The 24,788-nt window shown below is 35.6% G+C and overlaps 2 protein-coding genes across 10 annotated transcripts in view; one reads left to right on the top strand and one right to left on the bottom strand.

Annotated features, from left to right (window-relative positions):
• Positions 1–24,788, bottom strand: part of LOC150099893 (uncharacterized) — a 203,005-nt gene that overhangs the window by 10,811 nt on the left and 167,406 nt on the right. Inside the window, exon 57 of the mRNA XM_090403168.1 lies at positions 19,697–19,849. Coding sequence (XP_090259294.1) covers positions 19,697–19,849 — 153 coding nt within the window. The remainder of the gene's footprint in view (positions 1–19,696; positions 19,850–24,788) is intronic.
• The window catches only part of rump (heterogeneous nuclear ribonucleoprotein rumpelstiltskin), a 207,678-nt gene that overhangs the window by 152,752 nt on the left and 30,138 nt on the right, over positions 1–24,788 (top strand). For 7 of the 9 annotated variants that reach the window (XR_016549267.1, XR_016549270.1, XR_016549271.1 and 4 more), the window contains 2 exons: positions 9,081–9,165; positions 20,927–21,072. The gene's annotated coding sequence lies outside the window, so the exon portion shown is untranslated. The remainder of the gene's footprint in view (positions 1–9,080; positions 9,166–20,926; positions 21,073–24,788) is intronic. The other 2 variants (XR_016549268.1, XR_016549269.1) reach the window with 2 other exon arrangements.

Genomic DNA, 24,788 nt, shown 5'->3' with positions numbered 1-24,788 from the left:
ACAGTAGCATAATTGATGTATCTTCAGATTCTTGAGCCCATCACTTTTGTTGCCTGTATCCCATCTTTTATTTACCCCCTAAAAAGAACAACAGTATAATGTTTTGAGACTTGAGCTACCTCCTGCCACTCCACTGATTGGGAATTCCACACTATGGCTGTCATGCACATTTTCCTCCATTGGAAAAGGAGCTTCATTCTGGAATGATCATATGTTTTTGACATTCTTAAGGATTGTTTTCAACTCTTAACCTGCCAGTAATACTTAATGTTCTGTAGGTTACCAACATTTCTTGGGTGGAATCAAGCTAAAATTTTCAGCATTATGAAGAGCTAATTCAAAGGAAAAACATCTGAGGATGAAACTGACCATTAACCCCCCAATCGGCCACAATGTCTATAGACGTCCAGATGAATCTGGGTACGAAGCTCTAAAACCCGTTGAATAACATGGATAAGAAGTGCAATTTGGTGTCACTATTTCATCCACATTGACCGGTAGGGAGGTTAATCTAAACTTACACTTAACTGATATTATTTTGAATAAGTTGTGCTGTTATTGATGCTACTATTATGGTATTTCAGAGAGAAATTAAGCAGTCAGCAGTTAAAACAATGTCAGTCAAGTAGCCACCTCTAAATTGCAGCTAATCTTGCTTTGTTAGTAAGGAGTCTACTTATATATATGTATATGGTGATTTTTTATTTTAATGAAGTTGGTGAAACAGTAAGGAATAACTTGTTGAAATCTGTTGAATGATAGGACCTGTAGTGGTGTCTCCAGCATTTTACTTTTTCCCTCCTTCACAGTTTCCCCATTTTATCTTGAGATGTGGGAATGCATAAAACAATTATTTGACATTTTGAACAGTTGAATGATGTGATGTGAATATATGTCTGAGGAGGGAGTGATCCCTGCATCCTCTTTAGTCATTTCTCTGAGGACCTTAAGCAACATAAACAACTGTATTGCAGATATAGGCAAAATTTGTGTGGATGTAACTTGTAGTTACAAAGGAAGCATCTCCATGTACAGTCTCTCCCATTTTGGTTCAATTTTTCTGAATTTTTCAGAGGAGCAATGTCATAAACAACTGTATTCCAGGTTTGGTTGGATTCAGTTGAATGAAGTGGTTTGTACAGGCTTCTTTAGAGGACCTAAAGAACAACAGCAGGATGTTTGTTTTTTTAACTTGATTAAGTTATTCCAACTTGGCAGGTTTTGTTTTGCTGAATAACTCTGTTGAATAAAACTAGTGGACTAATGATATTCAATTTGGAATCGGAGTTTCAGCAAGTCTTATTTGATTATAATGATTCTTACAAAGTAAGTTGAGTTGGCAATTTGTGATTTATTCATGCTTATATCGTGCACATGTAAAGTTAGTTTCTTCGCATATTCCCTTAATACACAGTAATATCCCACCAGTCACGCAGCTTTATTAGCATCAAGCTCTTGATGTCTGAAACACATCATATTCATCAACTTCTGTTTTCCCCATTATTGTATCCAGCGCTATTCCTCTTTCTCTCACCCTACCTACTCCAATGATTTATAATTGTATAAACTGTTGCTGTCTTTCCCACTATCATCATGAGATGGGAAAAGAATGTATTGTTTGGTTAGAGTAAGTTATACTTAATAAGAAATTATATTCTAGTATATGAGGCAAATGATTTCACGTGAAATTGTTTAGTATCTGCCGGCCTGGTTGGCCGAGTGGTTAGTGTATCTGCTCTTCAGCCAAAAGGGTTCGAATCCTGCCGTGTGCATGGATGTTTGTGATTGTCTGTGAAAGCACTAGTGGTGGTAGTTGGTGATAGATGGTGTTAGATGATGAAGGTTGGTGGAGGAGTAGTGAGACAAACCCTCGATGAGTCATTGGACTCCCTGGAGGTGTGATATAATAAAAATAATGCACAGCACTGTACCTATTGGGGGGGGGGGGGTGTATTGCTATGCAATATGAGAGCAAACTGAGAACTAAATCAGTGTTATAAGTCGCGTTTCTGTATATGAGTAGGAAAATGGTATATCACTACATTATTAAAATACTTTGTGTGAGAAATAGTTGTAAGTTTTTCATTTTGTTACAAAGTAATTATACTTTACATTAATTTATATTCTTGTTTTTCTCTTTTACCCAAGAGTGAGTACATGAAATAACATCATGGCAGACTTGTGTATTGAGGCATATGACATAATGCTCAACACACTTTCTTTCAGATTTAAAACATCTAGAAAAAGTCATCTTCTCATCTATTTTCCCTCAACCATCCTTTTGGGTAAGATATATAGATATTTTACTATTTGGCCATACAGCAAAAACTCTTTACCTTCTTTCTTAAACAGTATCAATTCCTTGCATCATCGTATAAAGATAAAGTTTACTATGGAAATAGAAGAAAGCAACCAGTTATCTTTTTTAGACGTTCTCCTCATCCGGTCACCTTCAAATACTTGTACAACTACAGCATACAGGAAACCAACGTTCACAGGTCGTTATATTCTTAAAGAATCGGCCCATCATCCATGTCAAAAAGAGCCAAAACTAATTGTTCTACTTCGATTATCTACAGAAAGAACTTTCTGCTATCCAACAACACATGAAACTCAATGGCTTTTCTGAAAAAAGTACTCAACATCTCCTCAATTCTTATAATCCTCCACAAAACAAAGTTTCAATACATCGAGTGCCTATTCCTTATATCTCCGGTATTTCAGAACCTATCGCAAGAATTTTAAAGAAATATGATTTAACAGCTACGTATTCTCCTATTAACAAGTTGTCTTCTCATTTTCCTTCTCCTAAAGACAAACACTCAACTTTATCTCTTCCTGGAGTTTATCAAATTCCTTGCAATTGTGATCTCTCCTGTTTTGGACAGACCGAACGTTCTCTTAAAAAAAAAAAAATCCAAGAACATCAATCCTCCATTCTTCACAACAAACCTGAAAAGTCTGGATTGGCTCAACACAGGATTGACACTGACCACAGCATCTTTTGGTCCAGGACTCGCCTCTTGCATAGATCCCATTATAGGTTTGAACGATTGTTCATGGAAAGCGTAGAGGCCTTGCTCCATCATCCCAACCTATATCGCAATGACTGTATATCTATATCAAAAATCTGCGAAAGTCTAATCAAGATTACTCATTATTATTATTATTATTATTATTATTTTTTCAATCATGTCTCTACTTCAAAATATTCCGTTTCATACGTAGTGATATAACATCACGCGGCGTGTTCTATTTTTAACGATCTATTGTTAGTATTCTAGCTTGTATTTTTTAAAACTGTTCTTGTAATACCATTGAGGATGGTCTGCTATTTCCTGACCAAAATATTTGGTTAATTGAATATCTTTCATGCGTTTACGTGCATATATCATTCATAATTTTCCATTGACACCATATAACCGTAGTGTATTGAATAGCTTCTCTCTTGGCACCTTGTCATATTTCTTTTCCAGATCGACAAAACTTAAATACAGATCTTTTGTTATATTCCCATGCTTTCTCAACTATTTGTCGTAAAGTGAAGATCCTGACAGCCTCTATTTGACCTGAATCCAGCTTGTTGTTCTTCACCAAGTTTTCTTCCACAATTCTTTTCAACCGTTTCTCAACTATACTTGCATAGATCTTGCCAGGAACACTCAGTAGGGAAATTCCTGTGTAATTCTCACATTCGGTTTTATTTCCCTTTTTTATATATGGGTACTATAAGAGCTCTACTCCAATCAGCAGGAATTTATCCCTCTGTCCAGGCCTCTTGAACTATGCAGTGCAGCCACTGTAAGACTTTTATACCACCATACTTCAGCATTTCTGGTCGAATATCATCTACTCCTGCTGCCTTTCCACATTTCAAGCCTTTGATGGCTTTTTCTACTTCAAGTATGGATATATATTCTTGACTGTATGCCTGTTGAGTGTTTTTTACCACTGTGTTGTCATCACTGCTTGTTTCATTTAGCAATTTTTCGAAGTAATTACTCCATACTTCAAGGATATCTTTTTCTCCCGTTTTCATGTCACCTTTATCATCTCTAACTTCTTTTACAGCACTCTTACCTCCATTTCCAATCTTCTTCAACAACCTCCAGAATATTTTGTCACCTTCTTGATATTTATTTTCTATGTTCTTGCCAAAGTCCTCCGATGACTTTTGTTTAGCTAGTTTTACACAGTGTTTAGCTTTCTTACATTTGTCTCTGTATTCTCTAAGAGCACAAGCTGACTTATTTGTCAGGAACTTTTGATATGCTTTCTTCTTTTCCTTCACTGCCTCTTTAACTTCCTGTGTCCACCATGGAGTTCTGATTTTTCTATCCTTGCAGACAACTTCACCACATGCCTCTCTGGCTGAATCGATTAGTGTTTTCTTCAAAGCTTGCCACTGAATCTCCAAGGTTTGGTTCCTGTTCTCAAATTCTTTCATTTTTTCTTCAATAATCGTTGTGTATTTTAGTCTACAGTTCACATCTGAGAGCTGCTCAAATGTGAACTGTAGGCTAAAATACACAACGATTATTGAAGAAAAAATGAAAGAATTTGAACCTGCTCAAGACTAAATAGTGATTGCTTCCAATTTTAAATTCTCTGTACACTCTAGTGTCCTGCACAGGGAGAAAACATCACTATCAACAATAACATAGTCATTGAGACTTTTCTTATTCCTTGCATCTTCTCTCCTTGTGAATTTGTGCACATTTTTATGTTGGAACATGGTGTTAGTAATAACTAGTCCATGTCCTGAGCAGAAATCCAACAGGTATTTGCCATTATTATTAGCTTTGCTCTTTTTCTCTAAATTTTCCCAAAATATATTTGTATGTCTGACAATCATTTCCTACTCTGCTATTTAGATCCCAACAAGGACCAACTTTTCCTTTTTCATTGTGTCAGTTGCTTTTTCTAAAGCATCAAAAAATTCCTCTACTTTTACCTTAGTAGAACCTTCTTGATCATAGGCACAAATAAGTCTCATTGTCCAATTTCCCCATTATCATATTTGCCCACATCACTCTAGTTGAGACTGCCTGCCATTCAAGAAGATTAGCCTCGTATTTTGTGTTGAATATTATGGCCACTCCTTCTTTTCCTTGATTGTCATTTCCTGAATATAACATTTTGTATTTATTGCTCGGAAAGATCTCGCCAGTTTTTTGTCTTTTTTGATTCAGTCACCCCTATTATGTCGATCTGGTACCTATGTTTCCTCAGCTAGCTCCATTTCTTTGCCATTCAGGCTTCTTATGTTGATAGTATCGATCTTTAACTCTGGTGATGTTGAGTTGGAGTGTGCTTTTCGATTTGTTCCAGTAGCTGACTTTCCGCTGTTCGCCCTGGTTCCCTGGCGAAAACAACGAGGGCCTTGTGAAACCGGGCAATGACCCAGCCGGCATGAAAATTTGTCATGTTGTACCATATTCTCCAATTTATGCAACAGCCTTCCATGCTGTATTCTAAAAGCCTTAGCAAAATGCAAAAGTATCATGGTGTATCCATTCCCCTTGTCTAACTCTGTGGTAACATTATTATAGAATGTGAACAAGTTGCTAAAACATGGCCTTCCCTTAGTAAACCTATGCTGTTCATTGAAAAGTAGAGATTCTTTGTCAACTTATTTCTGAATGTGAGCCCTAACCATTTTTTCCAAAATCTTCACAGCCACTCTTGGGATACTGATTGGTGGATAGTTGGATACATCAGCCTTTGCATCATCCTTGTGCAGTGGGATTACCATACATTCTTTCCATTCTTGCACAAACATTCCTGTTCTCAGACTCAAATTATATAGCCTGGTGAAGAAAATAGCCAGTTCAGCTGAACACTCTTTTAGCATTCATGCTGATATCCATCAGTCTCTATTGCAGAATTGTTATTCAGTTTGTGCAATGATTCTAGTACTTCCTCCTCATCCTCATGAGTTTCCTCATACGATGAAGAGGTAGTGATGAGTTCAGTGTTGCATATAGTAGGTTGATAGCTTTTACAAAATGGCTGCTCATTAGTTGAACAATTCACTTCTGCATCCGTTTCCCACATCAGTTTCCCATCAGCATTCAGTAGAGTTATTCAAATCCATTCTTTCTGTTATTTGCAGCATAATGACAGAATTCTTTTGGGTTGTCTTTAACTTGCAGAGCCAATTTCTGTTCATACTCTGACTTAGCTTTCCATACAACATTTGTGACTCCTCTGATCTGCTACTTATAATTATAATAACTGACATCATCCTTATGCACATGATATTCCTTTCACATCATCTTTTTTCTTACGAATCTTGTTTAATTAGATTATACATCCATTTCACTCCTACTTTAATTATTATAAATTAAAGATACCAAGAAATTATATACTTGGTTTAATCCTTTATCCAAGTCTAAGCAAACAAAGTTTGTGCCTGAAGTATTTTCAGGACTGTGGCAACTCGTATATATAGAAGCTAATGACCTCACATCACTTGCCTTAGTATCCCATAATGTAAAGCACATATCCTTACGGATATATATAATACTATGCATTATGGGAAGGATCACTACCCAGACCGGTTTCGACCTTTATTGAGATCTCTTCAGTGGAAGCCAGACCCAGAGGTGATACTAAGGTTGAAGTAATGAAGAAGGCAAGTGATGTGAAGTCATTAGCTTCTATATATATACAAGTTGTCCCAGTCCTGAAAATACTTGAGATGCAAGTATTTTCAGCAATAGAGGATTAAACCAAGTATATAATTTCTTGGTATTTTGAGTTTATAGTATAACCAAGTTAAAAAAACTTCCTACTCTTTATTCTTGAAACTCTAGGGACACATTCTGATATTGCATCATTTAATTATTTTTTAAACGCTTCCACACGCTGTCGATCTCATTCCGATTCAATAATTGTTACCATGGCACAGAACTCAGCATGTAGCCTTTTCTGAATGGAACATTCGCTTCCCAAGTGATAATGCACGAACACTGTCCAAATGGAGCCAGAATAGTTGTCTTTAAGTGAACCCCCCCCCCACCCCACCCCACTATAATCAGATCTAATTCTTTGAACTTGAGTTCCTTCTGTCACATGCTGCTTGAGGAAGTTGTCTCACAACAGTTGAATAAATTCAATTTCATTCTTCTCATGCGATTGCATAACTACCCAATCAATGTTTGGATAATTAAAGTCCCTAATTATGATTACGCTCTTTGCACACATATTTATTTGTTGACGCATTTCTTCGTCACTACAACTGATCCGCCAGGTTTGTAACAACACCCACTGTGTATTTAATCTTGTTAGACTCCACCTCACACCAGATGGCTTCATTCCCACTGCTACATGAAAAATTGTTACTAGTATTGCAGTCATAGGTCTCAACTCTAACGTGATTCAAGACATTTGATATCATTAGCATCATGCCTCTCCTATTCTGTCTGTCCTTCCTAAAAATACTGTACTATTTGCGATTGATAGTCAAGTTTCACTAATGCCTACAATATGAGGTCCCAATATATTAACCAAGGCAACAAACTCTGCTCTTTTGTTTCTGATACTCTTAGCATTCATGCACAGACATAATAAATCACCTGCATGCTCTTTTGCATACACTTGTCTGTGGTCTGCATGACACAGTTTGACAACTTGTAGATCCCTGTTCTTATCTAGTTCCTTACTTATGTAGACATTGTTACACATGCTTGGTAGGTCCAAATCAGATGAACACAGATTCATTCTCTCTTCGTAATCATTTCCATAATAATAACTATTCCCATCATTAACACAGTTACCAAACATTGTCGCTCTTACACAGATTCTTACAATTCCTCCCATCAGAATTCAGTTTCCCTAATTCTTTGTGTTAGGTCTTATATTAATTAATAATTTTTCAAGACTCCTGATGCGAAACGCATTCAAGTATAGGCCATCCCTCTTATACAAATTGAATCTTCCTTAAAACTCGCTTCACACATCCTTTTCTTCTATACGGCCTATAATTGAAACATTTGCCTTTATAGCCTTTCTTCTTAATTCAGTTTTATCATATCAAGGTAATATACTTACTGTTTTCATCTTCTCACTCTTCATTCTTGCCTCTTCCAACAACCCTTTCATGTCCTCTCTCATACTGAACTTATCGCTAGTTAAGTTGTTGGTGCCTACTACAATTACGATCTCGTTTACTTTTCGTTTCTGTTTTTGAATTGCTTGCATTATATTTTTATTTCTTGCACTGGGAAAACTTGATATTATAACCTGCTCAAACAAAGGCATGTTTTTATGATAGTCAAACTTATTGGATTTTTGTTATTATATATTAACTTACCTGATTCCATGCTTTATTTTCTATTGTGCTGCTGAACTTTTTATTTTCCCTGTGTTCTGCTAAATGCTGCATGATTTTCTGTAGTTCTCTCATCATTTTGTCATCATCTGTCTAATAATCTACTTTAGCTCAGCAATCTCAGAGGTTAAATTATTTTCAATATCCTCTTTAATGTCGTCTTTGGAGAATACCTTCTTGTTCACTACTTCACTGTTCTTGTTAGCTTTTCATTTCTTCTGCCTTTTTGGCACTATTTTACACCTGTTTAATATTAAAATATTACAATAAAAGTATGTCATAAAGACACTAAATACTCTAAATAGTTTAGTACAAGAAAAAATTATCTTGCATCCTTTACATAAATACATTGCAGTTCTAAAAAAGGACAAATTTTAGACAACACTCATTATTGGTATGAAAATTGTAATTCAAAAAGTTTGTTGCTGAATTCAGACAGATACATGGTTGCCTTCACTGATAAGCAGCTGACAATATGAATTTATGTAGGACTATTTTTAGTATATCCTCACCGTGTTCAGTATGGCCTAGGAGAGGTACATTAAGAGCTTGCTAAATGGAAGAATTGTTTATGGTTAGCAGGACAAGATTGTTAGCATTTCACAATTTCCTGAGTGACTTTAGTTTTTAAGTTTAGCTTTTAAAGATGTGATAGAAATGTTAAGGAAGAATTTTTACAAAATTTTAAGCATGTTGTTTTATTTTTTTGTCTTTCATCTGAATTTTTATTTGAATATCTTTTCAGAATGTTGGTATCTTTGGAAATTTGGTATTTCATAAGAACATATCAAAAGAAAAGCATTCTTTTATCTCTTCTGGCAGATAACCATGTAAGTAACTAGCTATGTTTATAATGAATATTTTGCCACATTATTATAACTGAAAAATAGTAATTTTTATGGGGAAAAAATGTTTGATGTGATATAGATGAGGGTGATTCAGTTAATTGGTATCCCCTCTTTTACAGACTCATTCCAGCTACTCTCTCATAGATGTACTGTTTCCACTCTGTAATACCTCTTCTACAGGTATTTCTGTGTGTGCTCTTAACAAGCTTGCTGAATCCACAATGCTTTTTCTTCTGGATTACATGCTTAGTCATCTATCTTATACTTTTATTTTTTTTTATCTCCTGACTTTTGCAATAAATTATCATTACCTCTGCCAGACAGCTCACTAGAGGATCATTACAGAACAAGGTACTTTCCTGTAAATTTCCTTGTCCAATAGTATTCTATGTCTGTTGATATGTTACGGAGAAGGTTTACTTGTTTTTAGGAATGTACATTTCCAGAATTCAAAAAACCGTTGAACTGCCTGTGAGAACCGTTAACACTCGCCTTTGATTGAAAAGCTCTAATTCAGGTTCTTCGAGTCATAGACTGGTTTGAACTCTCCTCTTTTCAACGGAAGAGCATTGTCGAAATCAACTGAGCTGTCGAGGCTCGATAAATCTTTATGAATGGTAAAATAGTTCGTTTCGGCGAGGAATAATATTTTCCATGACAACAGTGGGATGTGATTATATGGTATTTAGATGATATGATACCATAAATTATAGTCTACCCGTAGGTTAATTAATGTCAAAGTGTGGTCACCCACTTTCCCTCAATTGAGTAAACACACCAACAGCACTTTCCAGCTCAAACACATCAAACCAAACTTCTCATTCTCCTCTTTCATACTTTCTGTCTCTGTACTCTGGAACAGTCTTCTGTACACAATTTTCCTTAAGATCTCTAACTTTCAGTTGTTCAAAAAATATAACAGATTCTTTCTTCTTGACCATTGGCTAGAAACGACATTGTTGTGTTATAGGTCTTGCAACCTCTCTTGTGTGGGATTAAGTTGCATTACCAAATGGGTCAGGTGTTGCACTATCCAGGTATTTGCTTACGCTTGGACTCACCGAACTTTATATAGTTTCTATATTCAGCATGAAACTCTTTGAGTTTCTTATTCAGCATGAAACTCTTTGAGTTTCTTATTCAGCTATGAAACAATATGGGATGTAATATCCCTTAACTTAAATAAGTTCACGTCGCCGAATTGAAGCTTTTGGCTCTTCATATAATTAGTAAAAAAAAAACAGTTCGGTCAGGTACATTCAAAATTATCAGCCATTCTCATTCATTTTGCAACTAATTGGATTTCTCATGAAAGAAAAGAACATCATCATCATCATCATCATCAAATTCCTGCCATGTACCCTCAAGGGGTGTACAGGATATGACAGTACTACATGAAAAAATTACATCATTACTAACTTCCTATCTACAATTTTCCTCCAAATCAGTCTGTTACTTGTCAAGACTCCAACATTATCAGATCTTATATTTCTATCGTCTAAGGCACTTTGTACCGTATCAATCCACCTATATCTTGGTCTTCCTCTGGGTCGTTTTCCTGCCAACCTGGCAGAGAACACTTGTTTTGCTAATCTTTCCTCTCCCATTCTATTTAAGTGACCATACCATCTGAGATTAGCTCTGCTAACGCATTCCTGGATGCTGACAATGTCAAGTTCTTTCCTAATATCCTCATTTTTAATATGATATTGCCATTGATGATCTCTGTTCACGCCTCTAATCTTTCTCAGGACTCTCATATCTGCGGTCTCTAGTCTTTGGTCAAGTGTTTTACTTTTGACCCAGCTCTCAGATCCATAAGTTAAAATTGGTTTGAACACAGTCTTGTATACAGCTAATTTAGTGTTCCGACTAATTTCTTTCTTATTCCATATGAATTTATTCAATTGACTTCCCACGATACCAGCTTTGCTGATTCTGTTGTCTATTTCTATATTTAGTTTACCATCTTCAGTAAAAATTGTGCCTAAGTAGCTGAAATGTTTTACTTGTTCCACAGGTTCTCCATTCATAACACAGTTGACATTTTCAATGATTCTGCCTATTTTCATTGTCTTTGTCTTTTTATTGCTGACCTTCATACCATATCTATTACAACAGCTATTCAATTTAGTCAGAGAATCTTGCAGACTTGTAGCGGATTTATTTAGAAGTATAACATCATCCGCATAAAGCAAAGAGCTGACATTAACATCTCCAATTTTGATATCAGAAAGAAAAGAACATACACAGGAAAATGAGGATCGGACATTGAGCCCCATTTAGTTGTCAAATTTCTTTAGAGGCTGAGGAGGTTTCCTTCCATTTATTTATATATATATGTGTGTGTGTGTGTGACCCATGATATATATATATATATATATATGTGGTCGCATGAATACATCAGAGCCATGTGGGCAAGAAGAAGGGAGGAATCTATTAATATGTTTTTGAATAACTGAAGATTTTAGTATTTGGGATGGACAGAATGAGAGGAGACAACTCCAAAACAAGTAGATGGAATGAAAGAGGAGGAGGAGAAGTTGGTTAAATTAATTTAGGAGGAGCTAGAATATTGACTGATAGCCATTCTTGTTATTATAGTCTTGGACAAAGGAGCAAGAATGACAGTTTACACTTGCTGGTTTAGTAGGATATTATCATGAAAGTATTTGTAGAAGAAGCATAAGACAAAAACTGAACATTTTTGAGAGGGATCAACAAGGAATTGGAATTGCCCTATTCTGAATAGCATCAAACAGTCTTAGAGAGGCTTTAAGTGCACTACTCCAAATGTGTGATCAGTATTGCATGGTTGGACAAATTGAGGATTTATAATGTTAGCAATTGTACAGTTGAAAAGTAGTTCTTGAACAGAGAAGTTGCAAAAGTCATGGCTGAGCTGTGTTTGTGCCAGGAAAGGCTGGCTGAAGGTATAGGTTAGTCCAAGAGTTGATATGTTTATTATTGAAAGTAAGTAAAAGTGATATCTTTCTTGCAAAAAAATTAGTACTGAATTTTTGTAGCTGTTTTCTACTTTGTTGTTTAGATCTCTGACAAGGACTAGCTTTTCTGCTTTCTTTATAGTGTCAGCTAGTTTCTCTGATTGCTTGAAAAATTCTATCACTTCTTCCATAGTAGAACCTGCGGTGTTAACGTAGGCACAAATAAGTTTTATTATCCTTTTCCCCCAGTTTGAAGTTTGACCACATACACTTGAAAATTGCTTTGCAATCAAAAAGTTTATCTTCATGTGTGGTGTTGAATGCTATTACTGCTCTTTTCTTGATTATTATTGCTCAGATATAAATTGTATTTGCATATTCAGGAATTATAATTATTGAGGCTAAGATATGTTCTTGCTTCACATTTTGAATATTTCAATCTTTGGAGGTTTGAAGTTTTTAAAAATATACTGTAAATTATTGTTTCTTATGTACAAAATCTAAAAGTTTCTAAGAAAATGCTTTGACTTTATTCTAGATATATTAATTCTTCCTGTTGCACCACCTCAAATTCCTAACAGCATTGCTTTGTGCAAGAAAGATGGGGGACTGATCTTTATCACCTGTTGTAAATATAGTATGAGTATGAAAGAGAAGTATTTCTTTACTGTAATGATTTTTTGGACAATCAGAAAATAGCATAACCCCTCATGCACAAATGTGCATGCAGGGTTTTATGCTAAAAATGCACTTAGGCACATCTCTACTTCTAAATTGTGAGCAAATATCTATCTACATATGTACATATATAAGTGGGCAAACTTACCACAAGAATCATGTCATTCAACAGCAACTTTTTTTTAAGCAATGACAGAAAGGGGGAAAAAAAGCTTTGTAATATTGCTGTTTTTCCGATTGCAACAGTAAAGAAATACTCTTTCACGCTGCATTTAAAACAGGTGATAAAGAGGAGTTTTCTGTCTTTCTTAAAGGATATGCTCTAAAGCAGGTCTCTCACTTCAATAATCTTGGTATAGTCCACCCACATAAGCGAGAGCTGTCGTTGCAAGACTGCCAAGAAGAATCAATTCATGTTGAAGGGAAAAGAAATAAGGCGATGTATGAATTGGTCATTAAACACGCAAAATCACGTGCTTTATACATAAAATTTTCCAACTGTTATACAAGCAAAATAGTTACCACTTTAAAAACTACAATGATCATAAAAGAGAAGTTAATTTTCTGACCTGTAATAATAAACACACTCATCCCACAATACGGATTGATTACCCTATTATTGGAATGGATTCTCCTTCTTTTGACATGTGCCGAAGTGTCGAAAGGAAATGTGTAAAAGATTAGGGATGGCTTCAGGATGTTTAGAAATTATGGAAACACAGGAATATCAGTTCAAACAAAATTTAGTCGAGAAAAGTCTGGTTCTCTCTGTTTTGTATTATGGAGCTGTGACTTGGAGATTTGGTGCTTTTGATCAGTATTCTTTTGAGTATTTTGGGAATACAGTGGTTTGATTTCATGAATAATGAGCTACATTAGAAGAGTGGTCAGTCACCTCTTAGCACTATTTTATGTAGGAATGGCTATGATGGTTTGGCCTTTGCAGAATGTATGCCATTTAGATGGTCAACAAGATTATGTTCAGTGATCTAGAAGGTGTTAAGAGGTAGTCCCTGAATGAGATGGATCGACTATCAAATAAGACCTAAATAGGAATGGCATGAAGCAGCAGTGTATGCTTAGAACAGACACATGTAGAGTAGGAAGATGTTCAACTTGGCAAAACCTCCATGATTGTTGCTTGAGGAACTTGTACATATATATTCAGTTGTTTGTCAATTATGCAAAATTAGGTAGCATAATCATTAATCAAAGCAATTTAGAGGGCTTGTAAGATTATGTAAGTTGGCTGACTATGAGCAGAAAATAAATAGGTGCCAGTTTATTCTGGAAATGTGAAAAATTTTTCATTTTGAAATAAAAAGCTTACAAGTTATCTACGAAGGTGATAGAACAGTACCTCAGGAAATTGAAGCTAGGATCTTGGGAGTATTGGTGGATAGAAAGTTATGCTTAGAGGATGTATTGCAGAGGTGGCCAAGGTAGCTCATAGTATTACTTAGTTATTGAAGAACACACTAACGATAAGATATAAAGAAGTTATTGTTCCTCTTTGTATGGCTTTGATATGACCACATCTGGGTTACTGTGCTCAGGTCTGGGTACTTGGGTTTCTTTTAGATGAGGTGGTGGTGGAAAGATTCCAGAGGTGAGTGACCGAGGTAGTGAAGTGGTCTGTGGAATGCTCCCTATAGATATATATTTAGTTATATATTAGTTAGATATTACTAATAGGAGTTTATAGGATTGATTCAGAGGAAATATTTAACACTTGGCTGAAAGAGCAGAACAAGGGATTCTTCTTGAAAATTTTGTAGGGGTATAGTTAGCATGTGTGTGAGGACTAGACTTTTCACATGCAGAGTGGTGAATTGGCTGCCAGCAACTTGGAGTTATATATATATGTATTTATTTTTTTTAATGAGTTAGTTCATCTAAGGAGAGGTACAGTGGATATTGTGGGGATGGTGTGGGTCTCCCACAATGATTCCATGGAGGTTGCCTTTTTTTTGTTAAGTTTGTTTGAAACTTGACATTTCTATAATATAGAATGCTCCGGTTAGTATGTATTTTTGACATAGTTTACTTCATGTAGAAAGATCTTTCCCTTTATATTTCATTACAAATTGTAAAATCTCAGATCAGTTTTTAATAACAGCCATGCATCTCTCTCTCTCAAAGAAAAAGAAGGAACATATTGCTCTTTCTTGAGCAGCTGGATGTAGTATTCTCTGAAGAAAACAGTATATTGTTAAGTGTGTTGTGTTGGTGAACAAAAAAAAGAGGAGATATAAGTCACTCTGAAAAGAGAAATCTCATTTTGGCCAAAGATCTGAATATGAATATTATGAGAAAACAAGACTTTATAGTATCGAAAGTCACAAAATGGACCTCATCCACTGACGAAAAATCAGACTGAGATATTTTAAGATATTGGCTATGGAATATTTTGTGGTTTGAAAACTTTATTATTAAAATATCCTTTCCCCCTTTTTTTTTGAATTTGTATTATAATGTAACATATCAAAACAAAAGTAAATTAATTTTCATCTTCAAAAAATTTGACTTTTTTAAAATTAAAATATTTCAATTTTCCAATAATAAATGCATTCCAAATTCTTAAATACAAAATGTTTGACAAGTTACTGAATGTTGAGAGAACTTCTTTCTTTCAAACTTTTCTCAGCATTCTCTATATGAGTGCTGGCATGCAGTGCTAGAGTGTCAGTCAGCTGAAAGCAGTACTAGACTGCACTAAACTGCAGCAACTATATGTGATCCATGGCAGTAACAAAGTAGCTGATTTAGAAGAAAAATGGTCAATTTATATTCATTGCAAATAAGCATTTGGTATATGATATTCATTATGTATCATATTCTGTGGAATAGTAAAAAAAATCTGAACTGAGAGTTTTTACGTGAATCCCACTCACAAAATGTTATATCATTTTACAACATTGAACCATTTTAAGCCACTTGAAAATCTCCAGGGTTTTCACTAAGCAGAGTGGTGGTTTTACATTGGGTGATGAAATTCACCTGTCACTCAAAACCTTTCAGAAACATCGATGCCTGTGGTTGGATTTAAACTCACTGCTTATTGGTTAGAGAGCAATTAACAGTGTATGAGCATTGGATTTCTATCTGTTCAAAGTTTTTATCACCAAATTGTGGAAATGAGATGTCTAGGTAGTGTTTTCCTTTAGTACCATGCTGTTCCTTGCAGAATGTAGCTTATCTGTAAACCCATTCTGCATGTGCAGTCTCACCAACTTTTTACCAGTGGATACTGATAGTGTCTACTGGGAGAAGATTGTGCGAGATGTTCGTGACAAGTTATTGATGGCAAAGCTTGCTAAGAAAGTCAGTAAGTTCTTAATTTGAAAGAAAGGCTGGTTATATCTTCATTTCTTTGTTTCTCTCTCTACATCAGGGGCAAACTTATTGATGGAATCCTTTGTAAGACAAGACATGCTTTAATAAAGAATGGCCGTTTAAAATTAAAATTTGACTCCTGTTATAGTGATGACATTTTTATAATTTAGCCAGTTAAGGAAGAATTTACAAGCCGCTTGAGCACTCATCATTCACATATCCATTTTACAGTATAAGTTGAAAACAATAGATTCTTCCATTTGATAAATTCCTGAGAGTCCCTAACCACTGCAAACTCATATAGCCAGTTCATATGCAGAGAGTAAGATATCTACATGCTACCACCCTCACCAGGCTCAGAATGAATATATAATCAGAACTCTAACACATTATATAATGTATCAACCTTATCAAAAATGGTCATGATCAGAAAACTATATACAGGGTGGCCATAAAATAACTTTCCCTCTTTGGAGGCATCTGTAGCTAAAACCAATAAACGGAATAAAACCAAATTTTATATCGAGACTTTTGAAGGCACGGGGAGATAATTTCCTTAAAAAAAAATGTTTAGTACCAAAACTCGCCGATAGGGGAAATTTTGGTGCTGGCAGAGCTGAAAACAAGCAGATAATTACATCAACAGCAGATAAAATGGAATAATAACATTTCGACGGTGTAAGCGACAGCCACGTCACTCATTCCAGCTGGATATGTGGCACGTTACAATGATAATAAGAATAATAATAATTAAACCAAAACAACAACAACTTGCGAGAGACACAGAAATTAATGTAGTGATTGAACTCACAGGAAATAATGTTTTATTCATCAGAATCAGGGTCCCCTGGACCACACACACACGATTTTTAATGTACTAACCTTTCTTGTGTACAACAAATTGCATCTGGTGTGCGACATGCTTTACAGCTGAGCAGAAGGAGTTGGATTGGATGTTCATAACAGCCTGTTTTATGTTCTCTTTCAAAAGATGCAAGTTGGGAACACCACCAACATACAACAATGGATTTCAAATACCCCCACAGCCAAAAGTCACATGGTGTGATGTCCGGGGATCGAGGCAGCCATGCCGTCGGAAAGAACTGACTGATAACCCTCTCGTTACTGAAATGCTGGCATAAAAGGCACTGTACGGAATGTTCAATGTGTGGTCATGTCTTCTTGCATAAAAATTATGGAGTCCAAAGTCTTTGCTACAATACAAGAATGACATAATTTTCCAGCATTCGTTGATAAATTTCTCCAGTAATGGAGCAGGTTACAGGACCTGTAGGGGTAATACACTCAAAAAAGTATGGTCCTATTATGAAATCGGCTGTGAAGCCACACCACATGGTTACTTTTGAAGAATGCAGTGGTACTTGCTGGATCGCTTAGGAATGTTCAGGTGCTCAAATTCTGCAGTTGTGAGTGTTGACCGACCCATTCAGATAAAAATGAGCCTCATCACCCTACAATATTCTCTAAGGCCAGTCATTGTCGACCTCCATTCGGGCAAGAAACGTTAGCGCGAAGGTCATGTGCTTATAATCTGCGGTAGTTAGCGCTTGCACACGACTGAACTTATATGGATAGAAGTGAAACATTTTCCGTAAGATTTTCGGGACCGTACCATAAGCCATATCAAGTTGGCGAGCTATGGCACGAGTGCTTGGACCAGTACTGGTCCCTGTGTCGTTGAACACCGCAGTAGCAACGTCTGTTACTGTCTCTTCTTGCACTGCTTTCCGTCCTCTGCCAGGTCTAACTCCTAGTGATTCAGTTTCTTCAAACTTCTTAATCGTAGCTCTCAGTGCCTACTGCTGACATATAGGACCTGTATGCAGGTTATGAAGCCTTCTCAATTCCCGAAGGGCTGCTACGGCATTACACTGTTTAAAGTAAAACAACTTAACAAGTAAAGCACGCTGAGGCAAGGTAGGACACATGTTGAACACAATTCGTCAGTCATTCGAATAACTGCCTGAACATTGCCAATCCCTTTTTAAGTGGAATTGGTGGTACTGCTGTCACGTACGCACAGCAAAATTTGTATAATCCTTTTAACCTGCATTTACTGCAAATATTTGACAGCTTTCAGCTCTGCCAGCGCCAAAATTTCCCTATACCGGCGACTTTTGATACTAAATCTTTTTTTGCAGAATTCATCTCCCCATGCCTTCGAAAGTCTCAATATAAAATGTGGTCTCATTCCGTGTATTAGTTTTAGCTACAGATACCTCCAAAGAGGGAAAGTTAATTTATGGCCACCCTATATATATATATATATATATATATATATATATATATATATATATATAGATAGATAGATAGATAGATAGATAGATATAAAAGCATCCTTCAGCCATCATCTAATGAAGCTTCAAAATAGCCTCAACTGTCGTATAAGGAGAATCTCCATCAGCAGCCAAGCAGAGATAGCTGGCCCAAGACTATCACTAATTATAAGTGGCAAACAAGTGCTACCATCTCTTGATACCTAACCATAACAGGATATGTTCCTGTCTGAAATACTGTGGGTTCTATGGTTGATTTTTTTGAATTTATAGGACAAAAAAAAAAAAAAAAGAGTTTCTGAGAGAAAAATCCCCTACTCGCCCATGACAGGGATTGACTAAGTCAGGGCACTAGTCAAAGAACGTTAGAAAACAGTTCCTCAGTCAGTGACTAGATTTAAACTTGAATCTAACTTTGGGTGGCCTAGTGCAGAGGATGCAAATGTCACTTCCACTGAGCTACACAAGCAAATAAAATAGCAGTGATAAAAAGTAGCCCTTTCAGCTCTATGTTTAGACTTGCCACTTTTCTACAGCCATCCAGACTGTCTCATCCACCTCTAAATCAAACAGGAAGTTTGCAAAATTTGCTCCTTTACTGTTTTTATATTGGACAGACTAAATGCCTAAAGAAATCTGCATGGCAGAATGCATTGAATTGAAGCTATTGAAAGGAAAAGAAAACATTCTTGAGGCCTCACTTTTCAAACAAATGAAGATCAAGTTTTCTGGCAACAAACAGATGTCATGCACTACTTACAACAGTTACATCAGGAAATTCAGTGAGGTTTCCAGAATCAGTCTTATATTAAACCACATACATCTGGTATGTGGTTTAAATAACTAAATTACATGGAACTAAGATTGTGATGGTCATTATGCATTTCATCTTAACAATACTACATGCAAATGATATAGAATATGTGTATATATATATATATCTGTTAAGTGATCCAGTAGTAAAGTTCTATTAACTTTTTTTATGGTAGTTTTTTCCAATCATAATATAATTTTGCTCTTTCTTTCTTTCTCTGAAGAAGCATCCTATAAGGAACGTGAAATTAGTAGAGTGTAGAAAATGTAGCTTTTTTTTTCTTATATGCTGTATTCCTTGAGCACTTTTCATAGAATGAATATAATCATATAAATTTAGAAGGAACTGGTATCGAGACTCCATAGTTCCCTCTTAATTCTGTATTTTACTAATAATTCTGATATGGTTTTATATTAAAAAAAAAAGTATGAAATAATACATACCTGAAATGGCATTGTCATTTTGAGAACAGAACTTCAGTAAATTTCTTCCTTCAGAAAGGCTGATGATGTAATGGTTTTTTGATAAATATAGTGCCGGAATAACTGATGGCAAAGATGAGTTGTTTGAAGTGAGTAGAATGGCATAACCTGTTTCTGAAATCAATACAAGTGTTATAGTCATTTCAGTATTTTTTCACTTAACAGAATTTGAAAAGAAAGAAAGAAAGGTATTTATATTTCAGAGAATTTATACTTGTTCTCCTGTTGCTTAGTTCATCTTGCATGTGTCTGTTGTCTTGCATTAGATTTAATGAAGATGAAAAACAGTGGCATTATAGTTAATAATGTCACTTTTTTAACTTCATTATTAAATCTGATGCAAGACACATAGCTTCTACTGTGTTGAATTCAGAAAACAGACAGAATACTCATAGTAAAAATGCTTTTAATGGGCACATACACAACCATTCATAAAAAAGTATTGTACTTAAAGTAATTCTTCCAGAAAATTATTTTATTGACTAGCTACTTTCACTGAAACAATATTTCCCCTAAGTCTAATCATCAGCAATTCCCTATTAGTTTAAAGCTGTTTTAAAACTTTATTCCCTAGTATATTATTCCTGAGAAATGTAAATCTATAACAACATATTCATTTCCTTAACAACTATATGAACTTATTCAAATCTCCTTTTCATTGTCATGTCCATGCTGTCTCTTACCCACCACTTCAAATGTCTTGTTTTTTTTTTTCCTCTTCTATTTTTCACTCTCCTAATGATATTTTAATTCTCTCTTATTTATCTAAGTACTTCCTTGTTGGTTGATTTTATTTTTCTGACCATCGTCAGTGCTCTTTACCAACACCATAATGTTATCAAATGCTTCCATTCTGCTGTCTTAACAAAGTCCACATTTTTCTGTATCTTTCAGATCTGTCAAGATCTTATTTTGAACTTTATCATCTTCTGCTTTTTCCTACATTGCATTTCCTTTATTAATCTGTATGCGGTGTCTGTTTTTCCTTTTTTGATCACATTTTCGATCCAGCATCTTTCAGACATCCACTTTTCCTTCAGTCTTCTGCTCTCTGTAGTAATTCTGTTCCTTAAACTTACATATTTCTCTTAACTGTTATCTTGCTTACTTTCCTCTTTATTTTGCTCATCTATCACTGAAATTACTTCATTTGTTACCCAACATTTTCTAAATTTTGTGTTTTTATGACAGTTTTTCAATGCAGGTAAACCTGAACTGCTGTAATACTGTGGATAAAATAAGTATTTAAAAAAATCCAGGAAATAAACTCTACAGACTAGTTGTACTTTTCAAGCTCCCTCAAATTTCCAGTCATTAAGGCAAGGGTCTCGCACAAGGTAACAAAAATCATCATGTTCATGATATGTATCTAAAAATCTGAAAAATTGATACTATATTACTCTAAATTGAAGTCTAACCATTGTTAAATGCAGGAGATAATTGCACTGGGTCTTTATGACAATTTCATTATGAAAAGTCCTTAATGCGTTATACACCATTTTGCCATAAATACTGTTAATGAAGTCCGAACAGGCCTGTGCTGCTCACAGAATTGTGTGAGCCCGGTTCCGTTAGTGGTACTGTGCACAGCCAGCATTCACTTATTTATTAGTAGAGAGAGAAAAAAGAGTTGTCTAGCTGTATGGGTTAACATGCAGTGTGTAGCTGTAATAGCACTTCACAAGGTTGGAATGCAGCCACCTGTTATTTTCAACACTCTAAAAACACTTGGGATCAGTTGAATGTTTGTGTATTGGATTATTAACTGTTATAATAATACAAAAGACATATCTGACTGCCAAAGAAGAACAGGTTAACCATGCTGCAGTAGGATGCAACAGCTTGTGAGGACTGTGAAGGCATGCCTCTGCTGTAATCTTGTGAGAATGGAAAAAGCGATGCCAAGAGAGAGAGAGAGAGATGAGAGTTTTTCAGAAAACTATGTCATGTGTACTAACTGATAACCTGAGGATGAGAGCCTGTTGTCATTCTACTGGACACTTCCTAATACACAACTTATGAGGCAGAGGGTGATAAAATAAAAGGCACTTCTCCAGTGGTAGGTGAAAAACAGACATAGAGATATCCTCTTCACAGATGGGAAAATTTTCATCTGTGAAGAGTGAAGTGTTTAACTGCCAGAACAATTGAGTATGTGCCCAGATGGTTGCACAGCACATGCTATAACACCCAGAATTCAGAGAGGTCATCACCCCTTGTCAGTGATGGTTTGGTGGGGGAATCCAAGTTGCATTTCTGCAAGAAAAAGGGGTCAAAACTTCCACCAAAATGTATCAAGACACCGTGCTGGAACCTATGATATATCCCCTGAACAACATTTTGCTTCACAGTAGGCAGTGGAACTTCCAACAGGACTCAGCTCACAACCTGCACACAAGGTGAGGACCACACAACAGTGGTTGGAGGCAATTGTGCCCAACTTCATATCACCATCTGATTGGCTACCTGGAAGTCCTGATCTTAATCTGTTGGACTTCAGATTGTGGTTGGAGCTTGAGAGAGTAGCTTGCAAAAAACAACACCCGAGCATTGCCAGCCTGAAGGTGGATTTGAAGCGAGCAGTGGCAGCATTTCTTTTATACAAATAAATAACGGAAAAACTCACGTAGAAATATTATTTAATAGTATAATTTTCGCCTGTGTGTCACAGGCATCTTCAGTACAATTAGGCACAAAAATTAAACACTAACTGACAATTCCAAAAAGCGCCACCTAAGTAGCTGGTGTAAGATAACTAAAAAGGTCAATAACTTTCCTAAAAAAAAAAAAAAAAAATTTAATACAATGAAAAGTTAGGAAAGATTAGCTGATTTGTAAAGTACTATCTCCCATAAAGGGGATAGACGTAAGCCGTCGGATCTGTTTAAGTTAGGAGAATGAAGTAGAGTTTCACATGCTTCTTTATAAAGGCGTTCCATGAGAAACCGACTTTTGTGAAGAACTCTTGTCTTTCTCCAATGAACTCTGTGTCTAGTGAAGATGGCATGTTCTGCAAGTCCAGACTTTTCAGGTTTAAAGTATTCAATATAAGATTGGTGTTCTTCTAGCCGAATGGAGGCAGATCTTCCCGTTTGTCCGAAATAACATAATCCACAAGAGCACGGAATCTGGTAGACACCTGGATGATTAAGATGTGGAAGCTTGTCCTTTGGAGAAGCGAGAAAGGTGGAGATTTTTCTAAACGGTCGAAAGGCAACAAAAATATTCAGTGGTTTTAAAATTTTTGCTATACGTTCACTGATGCCTTGTATATAAGGGATGGTAATGCACGTTATTTCCTCTGTGTTTGAAGAGGGAGACATATTAAATCTACTCAAAGTTCTTTTAATGAAGCAATTCTTATAGCCATTAGATAGAAAGGAAGAAGTTATATATCGTATTTCTTTCTGTAAAAGATCGTCTGTAGAACAAAAGGAGTGGGCCCGATGAACCAGTGTTTTAATAGTTCCTGCCTTTTGACTGGGATGGTGATGAGATTCCGCATGGATATAGTGGCCTGTATGAGTCTTCTTTCTATAAACTGAGAAATGTAGGTTACCATCTGGTTGGCGAAGAATTAGAAGATCTAAAAAGGCTAACTGCTTATTTGATTCTACTTCTAGGGTAAACTTGATCCTAGGATGAAATGCGTTTAACTTATTGAGAAATTGTTGAAGTTCATCAGAAGAGCCATTCCATACAGCAAAAATGTCATCGACATATCTGAACCAATGAGTAGGTCTGGGAGAAATATTGTCAAAGATACGTTGTTCAAAATGTTCCATAAAGAAATTAGAGATAGCAGGAGAGAGAGGATTACCCATTGCTGTTCCTTCAATTTGTTGATACAACTTATTTTTAAAAGAAAAATAACCAGAATTTATTACAAAATCAAATAAGTTTACAATGTCTGAAGGAAATTCCTGTTGTAGTAATTCAATACTTTCCAAAAGAGGCACATTTGTAAATAAAGAAACAACATCTAAACTGATCATGATATCAGAAACGTCCAAATGAAGATCTGAAATTTTATTTTTGAAATCCAAAGTATTTTTTATATAAGTATCAGTTCTTCTAGTTGAAGAGGAGAGTAAATTAGATAAAAATTTTGAGATTTTGTAAGTTGGGCAACCTATACAATCTACGACTGGTCTTAACGGAATGCCTGGTTTATTAACTTTTGGAAGACCATACAATCTAGGTGGACGACCGAAGAAGGTTTTAAGTTTTTTCTTTTGATCTTCATTCCATGTAGATACATTATCTATAAGAGAATTAAGTCTCTTCAATTGACTCCGGGTAGGATCCGATGTAAGAGGCCTATAAGTTGAATAGTCGCGAAGTAAAAGAGACATTTTTCTCTCATATTCCTTCCTATCTTGAATCACTACAGCCTTCCCCTTATCAGCTTTCGTAATTATTAAATTATTGTTATTCTTCAGTGATTTCAATGCTTTAAATTCAGAGTAAGAAAGATTAGAAAGAATAACAATAATTTAATAATTACGAAAGCTGATAAGGGGAAGGCTGTAGTGATTCAAGATAGGAAGGAATATGAGAGAAAAATGTCTCTTTTACTTCGCGACTATTCAACTTATAGGCCTCTTACATCGGATCCTACCCGGAGTCAATTTAAGAGACTTAATTCTCTTATAGATAATGTATCTACATGGAATGAAGATCAAAAGAAAAAACTTGTTGAAAAAAATGGTGGAAAGTATATAAAAAGAAAGGTGATCAGCAAATGCATGAATATTACACAATACATGTATGAAGGGACCAAATCAAATTAGGAGAGACGTATGCCATAGAGAGAATAAGAGTTCTTTCAGCATGTGGCTAGTAATAGGAAGAATGATTATGGAAAGCTACCTTTAATGAATAGTGATGATAGAGAAGGGAGAGAAGCAGTAGAAATAGCTGACTTGCTAAATGATCACATTTCAAGGGTATTCATCCATTTGGAGATATTACAGTGACCAAAATGACTGGAACTAATATAATAAGCAGAGAGGTTTTGAGTAATTAGAGTAACTTACATAACTGGTTCTGG

Source organism: Typopeltis vanoorti, chromosome 13 (assembly GCF_054136105.1).
Source record: "Typopeltis vanoorti isolate ZY-2024b chromosome 13, IOZ_Tvanoo_1.0, whole genome shotgun sequence".
Taxonomy (NCBI): Eukaryota; Metazoa; Arthropoda; class Arachnida; order Uropygi; family Thelyphonidae; genus Typopeltis; species Typopeltis vanoorti.
Note: the sequence above shows the minus strand (reverse complement) of the source record. Positions and strands in the feature narration are given on the sequence as shown.